This window comes from Delphinus delphis, chromosome 11, assembly GCF_949987515.2.
Source record: "Delphinus delphis chromosome 11, mDelDel1.2, whole genome shotgun sequence".
In the NCBI taxonomy this organism is placed as follows: domain Eukaryota; kingdom Metazoa; phylum Chordata; class Mammalia; order Artiodactyla; family Delphinidae; genus Delphinus; species Delphinus delphis.
In genome coordinates this window covers 12,634,636-12,653,027 of record NC_082693.1, presented here as the reverse complement: position 1 = coordinate 12,653,027, position 18,392 = coordinate 12,634,636, and the positions used below count along the sequence as shown (strand labels likewise).

The window sequence follows — 18,392 nt, the reverse complement described above, 5'->3', positions numbered from 1 at the left end:
AATCCCTTTTCTCGACTTTCATGGTATCCCATTTTTACCTCCTTTCTGCTACAGGTCAGTTTATACCTTTAAATATATTTATTCATGTATTTCCAGCTAGGTGCTAACTTCCTAGTGGACAGCTTGGATTTCTGATTTTTCTTTGATTGTGCTTTCTAAGGCAGTGATTGACTCATTATCAGATGGATAAGTTTATTTATGAATAACTAAATGATAGAACTCTGAGAAAGGACAAGGATGTTAATTGACAATTCAGCAGGCTAGCATCGGGCAAATATAAATTTTATACAGATTTTCCAAACCCAGTAACACTCAACTAGGCAATAGTTTTGTTTTTTTTTTAAGAGAATTGATGGATTGTTTTGATAATATAGAGGATCACAGAAAGTACTTGCAAATGTGCTCTGATAAGAAGCGCATCAGTGGTCAAAGAAAATAGGGAATCAACAAAATCATAAATCAAAAGACTTTCCTAACTGCAAGCAAAACGAAACTGCCTGCAGCCCTGGGTAGGAACTAATAGTGGGACTTGAAGGGACCTAATCATAAACTCTAAAAATATTTTCTTCCTAAACAGCTTCAACAGAACTAATGAGGGAAGGGATTATTTTTCTTTCTTGTGGTCTCCATATATATTAACTCCTTTCATTAATTGTACTGAGTAGGCATAGATCTTTCTTTTACACCAAAATATATTTGGAAGTATCCAAATATAATGAATGAATCCCAATGTATGGGCTACTTAAAATGACAAGATTGATAGTAAGAGGTCTGACTTTGTGTAAACAAACAAACTTTTGCTTTACTATTTCAACGGTAATGTTCTCTAAAATAATATTGAAAAGTCTATTTAGAAAACACAAAATAGAAACTGAAAGCAAACTCACGGCTGTACAATTTAGGTCTGCAAAAGCCACACGTGTATGAGAAACAAAAATATTTTAAAGGCTGTGGGTGAAAGATGAGCAAAACACAACTTACCTTGCCATCTGCAGATGCTTTTTCCTAAGAATGATAAGGGTAATAAGCAGTAATCCAATCAACAGTGTGCTAAGGATGGCCAGCACGGAGATGACTACCACGTTGGGATTCATCTCTGTAACTAAAGAGAAAAGCCATACATGTTCATTGTAGCTTCCATGACATGGAAACTAACAGGACCATTCATTGTTTCTCATCTGACCTTAAGACTAACAAACTTATGATGATAACATCAACAGCAACAATGATGTTTCTCCAAGCCAGCAATGGCCTCTTCCCGGTCAACTCTTAACTAGTAACGTAGATTGACAAATAGTGTTTGGGTGGCTGGAAGAATTGAGTCCATTTCAAAGGCCCATATTCAGGATGTTCTTATCAAAGGAAACTGTGAAATGTAAAGAATGCCTCTGCCATGGTTTGGGTTCACTTGAAAAAAGTATCTAGAAGTCATTATCATGTATTATCACTGTTGAACATTTTCAAAAGCTTAGAGAGGGGGAGGCTCTTATCTTATGCCCATGACTTTAAAGTCAGAAAGCACAGCTGTATACTTCCCTCACAACTAATAATGTATATGAAAAAGGCATTAGCAAGCTGCCATCTGCTGCAGCACTTAACACATCGCTAGCACTAGGCATTCTGATGATCTGTAACCATATGTTTCGAGGTGTTTCCATCTGCACAGCTCAAGAGATTAAACTTATTAATAAGTTGCAGGGTCCTTAAGAACAGGGGTTGCTCTCATATACTAGGTCTTCTATGATCCATCTTCAATGGTACTTACACATTGCCTACTTCACACAGCATCTGGAAGACCAAGATGTTAAAGGTGGGAATGTATATCAAATATTTTTATAAAACTCTTAAAAGTGGACCAGAGGAAAAGAGGAGGTACCATCCTCTGCATTGGTCACAAAGTCACAGAACTGGCTGGCCTGTGCAATCTCTAAGGCTTTTGGTATTTTCCACATTCCATTGGGGCCAGCCTGGCTCCAGTTTATGGGTAGAAGTACTTGAACAGAAAGAACATTAGACTCATGGTCAGAAGAGATGGTTCAAGTTCACTTGACTATTACCTGCCATTTGGGGAAGCTATTTTACCAGTCTCTTCTGGCCTCATTTTCCTCACTTGCAAGTACGCTTAATAATATCACCTGTTTCACTGGACTGCTGTACAGATGACAAGGAATCATGAACATTAAAGTATTTTTAGAAAATGTAAAAGGATGTCAAAATGAGAGACCATTAATATACTTTTCAGGTCCATTTTTGCCCTCACTTCTGAAAAAGCAAAAACTAAAAACAGAAAATAAAAAAGTCTATTCTAGTGGTCACTGGATGTAGTGGCAAAACATATTAATGCTATGTGAATGAAAACGAACCAGTAAAGGGATAATGTGATGGTAAGAGTGGTTTTATTACAGGCAGCTTCAGAGAGGGTCTCAGATTACAGAATTAGACTCAAGCAGGGAAGTAAAACAAATAATGTAACTCAGAAAAAAGAATAAGGAAATAGCGTTATTCTGGACTTTTCATTAATATCTAATTTCCGCAATTATACTTTCTGCTTGATTGGAAATTTTTCTGCTTTGACCCGGTACTTTAGGTTCACCATTATTTGATCAGTGACAGCTAAAGGTCAAGGCTAGAATAGGTGCACCTGACCTGATTAGGGTACTGTGGGTACCACTGAAGAGGATGATGGGGGACGATGAAATTGATGATAACAACTAGCAGTTAGACAGCATGTGCTAGAGCTTTATGTACTTTATTTCTAAGCCTGAAAACAACTCAACAAGGTACATATTATTATTCCAGTTTTACAGATGAAGAAACAAAGGTTCAGAGATAGTAAATATCTTTTCCTAAATCACATAACTAATAAGTGCAGTTAGGGATTGGAATTAAAGTCTCCCTGAAGTCAAAGCTTGGAATTTTTCAATGAAAGCTGAGTTTTATTTTTTAAAAAAGATGGATTATATATATTTAAAAAGAAAACGTAAGGAAAATCTGGAAAGATATAATTTCCAAAGACACCAGAGTCCACTAATGCCTGTAATTACCCATTGTTGAGACGGCTATGAATGTAGGGACACTGGGGCTGTCATGACTAAAGCTGGTGACACTACAGTTGTAGGCAGTGGCAGGAAGGAGGCTGGAGATGGTCACGACATGAGAAGAAACAGAAATCGGTTCCTGGAGATGCAGAAAACAAGATAAATGTTATGTTATCTTCATCTATTTTGGTTTTTAAATTATCAGTATTTTTCATAGTTGAGTAGGTAACGTGTGTGCACAGAGTAAAAAATTTAAAAAACCAAAAAGGAAGCAGTGAAAAATATTTCCTTCTTTCTGTACTTCCCATCTACCCAATTCTCTTCCATGGAAGCAGCCATTGTTGTCAGGTAGGTTAGTTTTCTTCCCATCTGTATTTTATGGATGTATAAACATGAAAGAATATAGTTAAAAATGTAAGTGCTAACATAGTTTACGCATCATTCTGCTTATCTTTTATCTTGTTTCTCAGTACATTTTGGCACTCTTTCCATATTAGCACAGATAAAGCTATTTCATTTTAGGGGTTGCATAGAAATCCAGTGAAAGAACATACTTTATTTAACCAGTCCCCTATTAATAAATATTGAAGCAGTGTCTGATTTGTTGCTATTATTAACAATGCAACAATGCATATAACTTCACAATTATGGGAACATATGTATATGTACACACACTCATTTAATATATGTATGTATATATACACATATGCATTCATATACACAAAACCTGTGTGCATATGTGTGTGTATGTATGTATGAATATACATACATATACAACCACTCATATTCCTAGAAGTTGAATTGCTGGCTCAAAAAGTTATATATTTTTAATTTTGTAAGCTATTGACAAATTATCTTCCATAGACATTTTCCAAGGGACCCATCTACCATCAGTGTGTGACAATGCCTGTTTCCTTACATCTGTCCCTACACAACAAATTTGCAAACTTTTTGAGCTTTTCTAATCTTATTAGTGGAAGTTGTACCTCATTATAGTTTTATTTTGCATTTCTTTCACCATGAGTGAGCTTGATCATCTTTTTCTATGTTTAAGAACATTTTGTGTTTATTTTCTATGAAATATTTGTTTTGGTTTGTTGGTCTTTATCTTTTTCATTTGTAGTAGATCTTTGTATATTAAGAACACTATCCCCTTTGTCTGCATCCTCGGCTTTTAAATAGCATCCACCAAAGGCATAAGGACTTTGTATTCTCCAAAATATTTAATATTAACTTATTCTTGAGTAGAAGAAGCTGTTAATTTGGTGCGCCAATGGCCAGACACTGATAAGTAAACTGCACAGTATAAAAACATGAGGCAGCATAATACTGTTTTCCAAAACAAGGATCTGAAAACAACTCTGCCTAAATAGGTGAGAGCCATGAGCACGGATTTCCCACTCCCATCTCTTTCATGATCCCATAAAAGAATGATTCTAAGGAAAGATTTTTGCTAACAGGACTCAGTTGTAGTAACCATTGTTTTCTTAAAGGGAGGCATTACTGTAGTTGCAGAGAAGAAAATTCACTACTGGCAGAGTAGCTATTTTCCAAAAGTATTCTTAGGATAGAAAAAAGATTCAGCTGTTCAGTACAGATCAAAAAGAGATACATTTGCAGAACAGACTATCAAAAGGGGAAAGAAATCAAAGCAAATTATCTTAACACTCATAGGAAAAGATTCGTACTCCCAGAAATCCTTTTTTCTTTTCAATCTCATGAACTGCATTATTTAAAAAACATCAATTATTCATGTTCATAGTATTAGTCTTTGCACTGTACTTTGTGACATCCCTCACAAATTTGCCCTTTTCCTTCCACGTCTGGCTGTAACACAGTTTTTTCGTTACCACCCCCCCAGGTCCACTTCTCTCCTTCCATTCAATTTAACCCCGTGAAAAACTCAGTATTCATCATATCTGCTATTTGTGATTCTAAAGCTTTAACGATCACCTCTCTCAGCGTTCACTTTCCCTAACAAAATCGTCCTCCTTACTAACTTCTTTTAAATTCTCTTGGTAGTATGGATCTCTCTTCTGGCACTTATATTTTATTTTAATTATTTCTACTCAAGTGAAATATCCACAATTAAATGAAAAACATTTTTTGAAGGCAAGTATTGATTCCGTGATTTGTGTCCCATACAATGCCTTTCTCATAAGCGGCAATTAGTTCATATTTGTTAAATTATATTTTATATGGCAGTGTCTTTATCCCTTCCATCAGTTTAATGGCTAATAAGAAGATGCCTCAATTTAACCTCAATATGACCTGGAGTGGCTAAGAACTGGGGACAAATGCAAGAGGGAGGAGATATGGGGACATATGTATATGTATAGCTGATTCACTTTGTTATACAGCAGAAACTAACACGCCATTGTAAAGCAATTATACTCCAATAAAGATGTTAAAAAACAAGATAAATACAAAGATGGAAATAAACTTTGTGATTTGGCAAGTTGGTTATGACAGGTTTCGGGCTTGCTCTAAGAATAATTTTAAATTTCTATCACTGAAAACCAAAAGTGTACATGAAAATTTTCATTTTATATCATTCAAAGAAAGAGGAGATTTTCACTTTGCTTGGATAATGAGCTTTAATCAAAATTAACTCAGAAAAGGAAAATCCGAGCACACAGTACCTGGAGTTTTATATCCTGACTGGAGCCAACTTGTTGACAGAAGACTTCGAAGAAATCAGCTACTCCCTCTTCAACCCACAGCAAAGTCACCGAGGTCTGGGTTTTATTCACTGCAAAGAGTGATTTTGGAGGAGCTGGTTCTGAGCAAAGATAAGTTAAAAACAATTAATTTAATATAAAATATTCTTCCTTCCTTCATTAATCAAAAGAAAAAAATAGGCAAAAAATTCCAAATATGGGTAGTTAAGAGCACCATAAAGAGTGTATATTGCTTTCAAAATATGTCCTTTTACAAAGACGGTCATCTAACTTGCAAGGCAGAATATTTTGCATCTTTCATTTTATACTTCTCTTTTTGTAACACTTCTGTTTTCTACTTCAGCTTTACTATAGACATAATCTATTAATAGTTTTTGTGTCATCTACACTGGAGTTAGCACTGCCCACATGATACCGAATTTTCTGGGTGAGAAACAAAAATCTGTACTGAAAAGACTGAGAAAAACGAAAGCGGTGTGCTCCCTTCTCATGGGGAGATTCAGTCTGGTGCTGAGCCAAAAACCTGCCTTCCTTTCTCGGGAGACTATTGGGAATAATTTAGCCAGAGGAATGGCTTCTTGAAAATTTAGTCAAAATTAAGAGGGGTAAAGCTAAAGAGATAATATGATTTTTAAGGAAGAGGATTGATGGAAGAAGACTGGATGGTTGATAAAATGTTAGAGGACTGATTTCTTTATCTTATTCTTTTAGACATTTAATTTTGATCAATAAATTAATCCGTTAGTTAAGTAAACCATTCTATCTCTGCCCTTTCGTATGCCTTTCCAATAACTGAGTCACTGGACTTGTAGGCTTGATACCAATGCCTGTCTGTTCCCCAGTTCTAGGAGGTGGTCTGCTGTCTTGTTCCCACTTGCTGAATCTCTCCTGGTCCCCTCCTTGCCGCCGTGTCCTTTGGGCAGTGCCCTTCCCTCAAGTTCCTCCAGTACACAAAGCGCTATGCCTGAATCCAAGTTCTTAAGCCAGGCTCCCTCTTACCTGCTGTCAGATCTCCTTGACATTGCTTGTTTGGACAAACATCTTGCTGTCAGGTTCACCTAATAGCATACTCTGCCCATCAGCATGTCCCTGACAGACAGCTCTCCACACTGTTTGCTTGTTACTTGGATTTCTTTTCATTATCTGCCTCACCCTTCCAAGTCTGTTCTACAGCTCCTGGTGTTAGCAAAAAAGCCCTAGAAGCCATTTCACTCTTCTGACAAGTGATATGTCTTTGTGGGGGGAAGGTCTGGACCTTCTTTCTGGAATATCATCATCATGTCCAGAACCAAGAAGTTTGTCAGAATCATTCTTGATGTGATCTATTGCAGTAACCTAAACTTGTGTCCAACTGAAAAAGAAGCATTTTCCTTTCCAGAGGCAACCTGACAAAGTTGGGCACAAGAGTTGAAGGAGGAAATAAATGAGTTGGTCTTGGGCAAGTATAACTCACAATAGATGTCAGGACCCCTTTCTCATTTGCAATGAATTGTTCATTCCTCTAGACATTGTATCGTCTCGCTTGCCCTATGATGAAGACGGTTGATGAGACACAGAAGTCTACTTCCACTTCTTACATCCTTCATAATTGTCACTGCTAATAGCATTATGAGTCAGAGACTAAGTCCTCCAGTGATTCTGACTCCTGCAGAACTTGGATCTTTGGAAGCAAGTGTGAGGTTGTCTGAGGCAGAGATAGATGATCTGTTAGGCTGAGCCTGGGCTATGTCTCTTTAAAAGATACACACGGTGGAATTGCTCCTCGGAGTGAGTTTCTTGGACTATGATTAGAATCCCTAGGACATCTATATATTTTTTCCTGAAGGGTAGATAAAATCAGTTTAGTTCTCTGATATGAACATTGCCCAGATCCTAATTTCTGGATCCAACTTTTTACGTATTGATTTCTCAGCACCTATCATCTGTTCTTACTCAAATATCTCACTGTTAACCTCAACTCCATAAGGTTAAAATGGAATGTGGAGTCCTTGCCTTTCCTCAAATCGGTTCTGCTTTCCACCTGCCCCTGATTCTGTCCTAAGCAGCATCATTATTTCAATGGTCTAAGATGACAATTTTGAAGCTCTCCTCTTGCTTCTCAGTCTCAGATTGCATTATCTTTTAATACTTCCTTTCATCTCTTCCTTTTATTTATTCCTTTTATTTTATTGTACATCCAGGCTTTTCCCATCACACGTAGCATTCATTACAACAGCCCCTTATTCCCTTTCCCTGCCTCTTACTTGATTCTTTCTTCGTTTTGCCAGCGATGGTTTAAAAGGTCTTATAACACCACTTTGCTCCAGTTAGATCCTATCTGTGCAATGATCTATTGTGATCAATGTCTATGGTGTCAAATCCAAATATGCCAAGTGTTAAATATTCTACGTACACTGGCCACTTGCTACTCATTGCCACCATCTCTCCCGCACAGACATGCTGCCCCGTAAAGCCAGTCTTCCCACTGACAATCACACAGGTATTACTCTATCTCAACTCATGTATTTCCCCTCAGTGTACTCTTTCTTCTCTTCTGATCATCTTAAAGAAAAAGTCTTACCTTCTCCTTGAAGCCTTATCTGATGACTGTCTCTTGATGCTCTATCCCTTCTCTGACCTTCTATTGCCCTTAACTATTTCCTGTGCGACCTATGTGAGTGAAGTCCTGATTCCACTGGGTCCTATTAGATTCTTTAAGAATGGCAGCCATGTGTTATAAATTATTTCATCTTTATTTTGAACTAGCCAAGTGTAGGGACTCAATGAATGTTATCTATTGACAGACTTAAAACATAAGTCAAGATTCATTAAACAGAGGCATTAGGATTCAAGCATCAGGTAAGACCAGACAGGCATTGAGTTTTGATATTCTCTGCCTTTTTATAGTGATTATATTTGTAAAAAGTCATCAGCTCTCAGTGGCAGGGTCAAGGACTGTTGTGAATTAGAAGTTTTCTCAGTGGCCCAAGAAATATGATTTAGATAATGGAGTAGGGATTTCTTTGAGTCTGGCTGAGAATGTGGACCTAGGTGAGAAGTAGATCCTCAGGAAAATCTCCAAAGGATCTGGGACCTCAAACAGCCATGTAACATTTTTTTTCCCTCAGGTGGTATATGAGGCAATAGATTATTCCAAGATCACTATACCCATTATCTCTGCATTCTTTTCTGAAAGAGCTAATGCGTTTCAGTTCTGCATTGTGAATACAGACTCACAACTCATTCAGTAGTTAATGAGTAACATTCACAAATCACCTGCTTGAAGACTTATGATCTTTGGATCGGTATATTTTCCTAGATATATTAGGGAGAATTTCCACACTACTACTCCAAAGAAAATAAAGTTATCACAATATTTCATAAGTGGAGGTGTAATTAGATTGGGAGGGGCTTATAATTAAATTTCACTACTCAAGACATCATCTGCCCCAGGGAATGTATTAAAATATTGGAATTATATTGTGCAACACAGTAGCTACTAGCCACATGTGGCTAGTCTTGAAATGTGTCTAGTCTGAATTGAGAGGTGCTGCATGAGTAAAATACAGATTAGATTTCAAAGACTTTAGTATGAAGAAAGAATAAAAATATCTCATTAATATTTCTTTACATTGATTACACGTTGGAATGGTACTACTTTGGATTTACTGGGTTAAATAAAGTATATTAAACTCAACTTCACCTATTTCTTTCTACTATTTTGTAATGTAACTACTAGAAAATTTAAAATTACATTTGTGGCTCTCACCATATTTGAATTGTATAGTACTGGGTTAGAACAGTTCTTCCTGTTTGGTAGAGAAGTCTGGAAATTCTTGGCAGAAACTGGTCAGAGGGGTTCCCCTTCTGCTGTCTATCTCTTCTCATGAGAAGGCAAGGTCAGCTCAGCCTCATAGCTTAGGATGGCTTAGAGGTTCATGTTCTGCATCCTTAGAAACAAGACTAAAAGTGGTGAATGGCTAAATATTGTTTAGACAATTTCATATGGTGGGGAATACATTGACACACAAAAGCCTCTTGAGTGGTCTGTGTCTCCGTTATGGCCTGAATTGTGTTCCCTAAAATTCATGTGTGGAAGCCCTAAACCCCAGCACCTCAGAATGTGACTGTGATTGGAGATAGAGCCTTTCAAGAGGTGATTATGTTAAAATGAAGCTATCAGGGTGGGCCGTAATCCAATCTGGCTGGTGTCCTTGTCAGAAGAGGATGTTTAAGCATACAAAGAGGCACCAGGAATGAATGGGTTCAGACAAAGGACCATGTGAGGACACAGCTAGAAGGTGGCCATCTGCAAGCCGACGAGAGAGGTCTCAGAAGAAACCAAACCTGCCAACACCTTGATCTTGGACTTCTAGCCTCCAGAAATGTGAGAAAATACACTTCGGCTGTTTAAGCCCCACGGCCTGTGGTATTTTGTTTTGGCAGCCCTAGCAAACTAATATGGTCTCTTACTGCTCAAAATATCAAATTCCATGTAGTTTATAAAGGAGAGAGACATGAAGCCTTTTTAAATTTTGTTAAATGAGCCTTAATTTAATGTATACGAAACACTTTATATAATATAAAGAGTCATGTACGTATTAGTTAACAGAACAGCTTCTGATTATCATTTTCTATCTCCCTAAATGACATTTTACATTTCTTCAAAATTCCCCCTGCTCCATAATGTCAGATGTCCTTTTGTTTAAAATAATTTCAGAATCCATGATATTTGATATGAGAACCTATGGATGTGAAGAAAGGAGATAGACATACTATTTTGACAAAATGGGATATAGATACAGGGTTGTTTGCCTTTTAATATGCTAATCATTGCAAGTGTTATACTCAACTATTTGGTCCTCTCCTTCTCTCCCCCTCAGAGCCCCTCCTACTTGTGTTGGGGATCCAACCTAATTTTTTTTTTTTTTTTAAAAAAAAAAATTTTTTTTTTTGGTACGCTGGCCTCTCACTGCTGTGGCCTCTCCCGTTGCGGAGCACAGGCTCCGGACGCGCCGGCTCAGTGCGGCCATGGCTCACGGGCCCAGATGCTCCGCGGCATGTGGGATCCTCCCGGACCAGGGCACGAACTCGTGTCTCCCGCATCGGCAGGCGGACTCTCAACCACTGCGCCACCAGGGAAGACCCCCAACCTAATTTTATAAGAAAATCAAGTACTATGCATAGAACGTGGACTGAATGGAAAGCTGTAACGCTATCTCTACCATTTAATTTAGGATGGATTATGAGAAGCTCACGGTGCTGCCCAGGATCTCCGGGAAGTGAAGGTGACATTGGGTGAAGTGTGAGCGAGTATTTGATTCACATTCTCTGCTCTGGCAGCAAAGCTCTTCCTTTCCCTGGGAATTCCAAAGGGAGTCAGGTGTAATATTCAGCCTTGGAACAGAACGGAATGTATTTAATGCCTAAAATCCATCTTTCTCTGACAGTTATTACATTGTTTCTTATTTTAATGTGACCCATTAGTTTAGCTGGTGATAGAATTATGTTAATGAGGCTAAGGTTAAATCCATAAAAGTTTACTGGTTTTATTCCATTTGTATTTCATACCTTTAAACTTGGTAAGTCGTTTTACAAATGTGTGACATTGATGATAAGGAGAATTCAATAGAAAAACATTGTAAAAAATGATTGGCATGGCAAAATCTATTTTTAATCCTCAGCCTGACTGACAGCAATTTGTTAGTATCCTTTTCACACACAAAAGCTGGTCCTTAACATCTGTATTAGAGTAAGTCTTTTAAATCGATTTTTATTTTCCTCATCTCAAGCCACAGAACGTATATTCAAATTGGCCAAAGAAAACATCTGTGACTTAAGCAGTGTAAGTTGCATAAATTACCTTCAACTTGGTCAAAAACAGCATCTGCAGAAAAGCACTCTTTGAAAAGAAAAAAAAACCCCAAAAACCCTAAGGGTGAGTTAAGATTGATATGCCATGAAATTAAGAAGAGGAAAATGTATATTAAACAACACTCACCTTCGTTAGGTCTGAAGTTTATTAGGCCTATTCTCTTACCGACTTTGGGAGATTCTTTTCCTCCATACACTTAATAAGTAATTAGAACATTTAAAATAACACTGGGGAATATAAAAATATTCAGGCAAATACTTAGCAATAAATTACAATTAGGCCCTTTTCATATACAGAACATAGAAATTTCTTAGGAATTAGAAATACCTGTCATTTTCATTGCATTTTAAAGAAATTCTTTATAGCTTAATGATTGCAAGTGTAATATCCTTTTCTGCGAATCATTGAGTAAGTTATGGTATTACCAGCTCAAGTAATTTCTGAAGATTAGTAGAATTTTTCAGAGAAATCTCTCTTTGAACTTAGTTTAAAACAAAATATCTGGGGGCTTCCCTGGTGGCGCAGTGGTTGAGAGTCCGCCTGCCGATGCAGGGGACACGGGTTCGTGCCCCGGTCCAGGAAGATCCCACATGCCGCGGAGCGGCTGGGCCCGTGAGCCATGGCCGCTGAGCCTGCGCGTCCGGAGCCTGTGCTCCGCAACGGGAGAGGCCACAACAGTGAGAGGTCTGCGTACCACAAAACAAACAAACAAACAAACAAAAACAAAATATCTGACTTCCTCCTTTGTTGGTTCCAGGAATATGTGTTTTTGTTTGGCGTTTTTATTAGTTAGGACTTAGATATTGCACAATTCTTAGAAAAAGTAGCTACTCTTACTGTATCATCAGCCTTGTTGCCTTTACTCTGAACTCAGTTATGAACTAAATCCTAAAACTGGAAGAAACATTAAAGATCATTTAGTCCAGACCCTCATTTTGTAGAAGAGGCAGCTGAAATTCAGAGGGCCTGGGTCATCTTTCTAAGGTGACACAATTTGACTGTGAAGGCAAGTACCTCTAGGTAAGGGTCCCCTTCCTGCACCCAGCTTCCTCCCTAAACATATGAGCATTTTCCATATAACTGGGGACCATGAGGTCTTCTGGAAAGTTCCTTTGCCCAGAAGACCAACTTTTCCAGAGTGGGCACTTGCTTGAGTATTTAAATCAGAGGCAGACATCATGATCATTGCCATATTAGTCCAACATCCAGATTCTCTAAATATATCCAAGGGCAACAAGCAAAACATGCAAGTCACTTTACAGTGGGCGGGAGAAACGATTTTAGGGAAGTGCTGAAATTGTGTGGCATGGCCATGGGCAGTTGGCAAATTGCAGTGACACTCAGAAAACCACTGCAATGAGAAATGGGGGAGATATATATTGAGGACAGGTATCGGTTAGTCTTGGCCCCAGGAATGGAGCCATGGAACAGTGACATGCCTGGCAGCCTAACCCAGAAAAAAATGCTTGCATGGGGCTGCTGGCCATCAGGAATGTAAAAGAATAGTAGCACAGCAGTTACGGCCCTCTGCAGACCTAAGGAAATTGCATGTGTTTATAAGAGGTCAACAGATGAGAACTTTCACAAGCTTCCATCATCAATCCCTCCTACTCATACACCCCCTTAATGCCCATAGACTCTGTCATTTATCGTCTTACTACAGATCCACCCACCCTAAGGCCACCCCCTCCAATGGCACCCTTGGTCCCATCTCCTTTGGCCCATTTAAGGACCAACAAATCTCACTTCTCACCCCAACAAATCTCACCTCTAACTATCCTGCATCATCAATTTCCCCTGCTCTGTTGAATCATTCTGATTAGCTCAATGGCAAACTGTTTCCACCCACTTAAAGGCAAGGAAAAACAAAACAAAATACAAACTTGGATCCTTTTATCCTCAGCTACTGCCCATTTTCTCACCTTTTTACAGTCTTACCTCCGCAAAAGTTTAATTCCAACTGTCTTCAGTTTTTCTGCTTTTGTTATCTTTTTTTCCTCACTCACCACTCCACCCAAATGCCTTCTCTGCAAATCACCAATGACTTCTGGGTTGCTAAGATCAGTGATCAATTCTCATTTGTCATCTAACTTATCAACAAACTTGACATGTTGATCACTGTCTATTCACTCAGGTAAGTACTTTCTTTGCTTGGCTCTTAGGACATCAGATTTTTTTTTTTTTTTTGCGGTACGTGGGCCTCTCACTGTTGTGGCCTCTCCCGTTGCGGAGCACAGGCTCCGGACGCACAGGCCCAGCGGCCATTGGCTCACGGGCCCAGCCGCTCCGCGGCATGTGGGATCCTCCCGGACCGGGGCACAAACCCACGTCCCCTGCATTGGCAGGTGGACTCTCAACCACTGCGCCACCAGGGAAGCCCTAGGACATCACATCTTATGTGCTTCTTCTTACTTTACTGACCACTTTTTCTCAGGCTCCTTTGCTGGTTTTCCCTCACCACTTCCACTCTTAAAAGTTGGGGTGCCTAGGGCTTAGTTCTTGGGTAGCATTCTTTTCTCATTACTTGTTCCCTGATAACCTCATCAAGTCTGTTTTCTGTCTACCCTCATATTTATATTTCCAGTGCTGAAATCCCCAGAACCCAAGCTCCTTTCTCCAACTGCCTACTCAGTAACTGTTCTTTATTGTTTAATAGGCACCTTCAAATGTTGACACATCCCAAACCAAACTTCTGACCTTTCCCCCTAAACCTGCCTCCCCCATAATCTTCCTCAACTCAATAAATTGCACCTTTGTCCTTCCAATTTCTCAGACCCCAGAACTTGTCATTTCCCTAGACCTCTTTCATGCATTCATAGACAACACCTAAATCTATCAGTAGATTCTCTCAGCCCCACCTTCCAAATAAATTTTGAATCTGATCACTTTTTATCACGCTGGTGGAAGCAAGTATAAGCTTGTATCTGGATAGACGCTACAGCCTCCTAACCCTAAGGAGAAGGGTGATCATGTAAGTTATCAAAAGTGTCCAGTTGGAATCCTTTTGGGAGGAAAGGGATTGCTAAAGAAGATGACTAGCTTTTACCTGATCCATAACAGACCTAAACTGGTACCTGAAGCAACTGGGATGAAAGGTCATCTTATCTAACTGGTCTCCTGCTTTTACCCTCACCCATGTGATCCCTGGAACTGGTCAGGTCATGTTACGCCTCTGCTTGAACCATCCAGGGGAACGTCATCTCTCTCTGGTTAAATCCTGCACGATTTGTTCCCTTGCTACCTTTCTGCCTTCTAAGTTACTCTTCTTTGTCTCTATTCCACGTCAGTGACACTGCCTTCTCAACTTTTCCTTGAACTTTGCAAGCGCAGCGCTGCTTCTTGAACTTTGCATCTGCGGTTCCTTCTGCCTACAGACTCTCCTCCCAGCTACCTGCTTGGCATCTGCAGCTCCCTCAGGATTCGGCTGAAATAGCACCTTCACAGTGAAGCTTCCTCTATCCCCATCCCTACAAAAACTGCATCCCCACCTGCACCACAGAACTCTTCCTGCTTCATTTTTCTCCATAACACTTATCACCATTTGGCATCCTTATATTTATGCTTGTCTCTTTTTCTCCACTAGAAGGAGGATAGAAATTTCTGTCAGCTTTGTTCATTTCTGTATCCTCAGCACCTAGATTAGTGGGAAGCACATAATAAATGTTAAATAAAGATTTGTTGACTGATAGGATAAGTTAATTTTTAAAAACTATAGTACCTTGGTTATTTTATTATCTTCTTTCTAATTGACTGGTGGTATATATATGTTGTACTTGGTAAATTTTTGCCAGCCATGACAGTCATATTATTACCCAAATTAATAGAATATCTGCGTAAAGTGTGTTTATATATATATAAATTATGTTAAATGTAAATATATATAAATAAAGGATATACACACTTTCTTTCCTTTATCAATTCCTCCCTCTCTTCAATCCATTCATTCGTTCATCTTCCTTTCCTCTCTCTGTGCTACATTGACACAAATTTATTCACCTTCTTATTGAACTCATTTTTGTTTGTTTGTTTTGGTGGTGGGTAAGGGGAATAACAAGTTAGTCACTTACCGGGAGAGGATTCAAGGAAAGGGATGGGTGGCTAGGGAGAGGAACTTTAGACTTCAGTTTGCCATGACTCACAACACTTAACTCAGTTCGTACCAAAAATGAGAACTGCATATATCCAAGTAACTATTTCCCAAAATTGTACACTCAATGACTTCAACATAAGAATTAAACAAATTTTCTCAACTGACAGAGAGACCAGGAAGGGCAGTACCTTGTAATGGCTGGGCTTTTATATAGTCAGAAATTACATTTCATCAAAATGGATATAATTATTTGTAAGCTACTAAAATTTGATGTGTGAGTGTGCATGAGAGAGAGAGAGAGAGAGAGAGAGAGAGAGAGAGAGAGAGAGAGAGTTAGAAAAGAGAGCAGATTCTAATATCCCCCCAATTCCTAACATCTGTATCTATCGTCAAATTATGTTTTAAAGATTTCTCATCTATATAAAAACTTTCATGGCGGAGATTAAGGAAATCAAACCAATTTCACAATGCTCAAATTCCCAAACAGGAACAGAAAGCCACAGGAATGGGTGTGAGGCTCCTTCCTGCTCTGTTAAGTGCGTTCATAGAAAAATGAAGTTTTTAGAAAAAAAATACACCCCAAATCCAGGAAGACATAAGCCAGCAGATGGATTAAAAAGTACTGTTTCTAGATCCAGGCTCAACAGATTTCTCTAGGTTTCAACTTGCCCAAATGAGGACATTGCACTAAATTATCTCCAAATCTCTCCCAGAACTAAAGTTATCTGAGTCCTTATCTTGAACCTGCCTGAGCAGGTTGGTGGTCAGGATAAAGCAGACCTTTGACAACAGTGGTGTACACATTCTGTTTTTCGCCTTTCTCTGACTTTATTGGCTGTTCCTTCCATGTCTCTCTTGCTAACTCCTCTCCCTCTGCTCAGTCTCTAAATGCTAGAGTGGTTCTTCTTGGCTAGACCCAGGGCTCCTCTCCTCTGTTTCTACTTAGTACTTGATGATCTTATCCAGACACCCCCAAATTTATGTTTCCAGCCTAGAATTCTCCCCTGATCTCCAGACACATATATCAACAGTCTCTTTACTTGAAAACTGCACTTGGATGTCCTTTTGATTTTTTATGTCTGAGGAAGAATCCTTGACTCTCAGCTTTCCTCCAGCTTCCTCCTCTTCTAGTTTTTCTAGTCCTTTCAATCTCAGTAAATTGTACCACCCACAACCCTAGTTGCTCAAGAGCAAAGCCTAAGAGACATTCTTAATTTCTCTTTCTCTCATTTGCTGTTTCACCCCATCAGAAAATTCTGGGGACACAACCTCCAAAACAGCTCCTGAATTCTGCCCAGTTTTCTCCATCTCCATTATTACCATTTCAGTCAAAGTTACCATCATTTCCCACAGCACTTATTTTAATTAGAACGCTGTTTTTAAGGCTAATGATAAATAATCCCTTAATTGGTCTCCCTACCTTTATTGTTGACCCCTAAATCCTTTCTCCCTTGAGCAACTGGAAGGCTTATTTTAAATATAAGTCAGATTATTTATGTTAAATTCTCTAAATGGCTTCAAATGTGCAATTTCAAAATAAAATCTCAACTCCATGCCCCGCAAGTCCCATATAATCTGACTTCTGTTCTTTCTGCCTATGTGCTCTTCCTCAACCTTTTCACGGATGATCCTTGCTATTCAGATCTCTTCTCGTTGCTTACTCAGAGAAAGCTTTTACTTCAAAGCCATCTGCATCATACTACCCTATTTTAATGCTCTGTAAAGCACTTATGACCATCTCTCCCTTCACTAGATCGTAAGCTCCTTGTGAACAGAAAATGAACGTAACTTTTTGGGTTTATTATGATAAGAAGTCTGGCATCTGAGCAGTGCTTAGAAGTTTCTCAGCATATATTTGTTAAATAAATTAATGAATGGATATTCTATTACCATAGATCTATTTTATGAATCTCATTCTTATTTCTTTCTCATTCTTGATTCTTTTCCTCACTCCTTCGTCCCCCCCCCCTTTTTTTTAGGTTGGAAAACTGATTGTACAATGCAAGCTTATCAAATCCTCCTAAAGTTTCTCCAGAGTTCCAGGTAGATTCACCAAGACTAGAAGTTACAACTGGTTGCTCATTGAAGCTGCGGTTGTATGCAGACCAACGAGCTCTTGTAAAATGACAAGTCTTAGTGTAGATTTGATTGACATTTGTGTTAACTGCCAAAGTGAGCTGTCATCACGTACCACCAATAGTACCATGAAACTGCTGGCAGCCTAAGATTCTTAATGGGATGACTGGCTCAAAGCCTTGCAAACGGCACCACTAATGGCACATATCTTCTCTGGGTGTCTGTTATGACATAATAATTGAAAAATTTTGGCAACTGTTTTGAGAGCTTTCTACCCTTGTACATGCCATCTTGGATTAATTTATGTTGTTCTGGATTTCTGGTTTCTTTCTCCAGATGTAGATCCTGTCCTCCATGACAGCAAGTAGAGCCATTCCAAAGAGATCTCTATACAGAGAAATTAAACTCAGGGTTGGTTCAACAGTGTTGCTCCTAGGTTAAAGATGGCATTCTGATTTAAACAAGCACTGAAAATCTGGGTGCCAAAGCTGTATTTTTCTGTAAAGTAGAATTAATTTGACTTTTATGTATACTAACTGAATGCTGTATAGAAACATAAAAATGGCAAGAATGAATGTTTTGTGAAAAAAATTGCAGTTCAGTTCTTACTAAAGCAAAATGTTTCACTTCTCTGAAAGCTGAAACTTGTTTTG

General features: G+C 38.7%; 1 protein-coding gene across 1 annotated transcript in view; it reads right to left on the bottom strand.

The window, feature by feature from the left end:
* PTPRO (protein tyrosine phosphatase receptor type O) overlaps nucleotides 1-18,392 on the bottom strand; it is a 233,036-nt gene that overhangs the window by 45,192 nt on the left and 169,452 nt on the right. The window contains exons 14-16 of the mRNA XM_069541225.1: nucleotides 5,681-5,820; nucleotides 3,045-3,177; nucleotides 982-1,102 (exon numbers count right to left, since the gene is read on the bottom strand). Of these exons, the coding sequence (XP_069397326.1) occupies nucleotides 982-1,102; nucleotides 3,045-3,177; nucleotides 5,681-5,820 (394 nt within the window). The remainder of the gene's footprint in view (nucleotides 1-981; nucleotides 1,103-3,044; nucleotides 3,178-5,680; nucleotides 5,821-18,392) is intronic.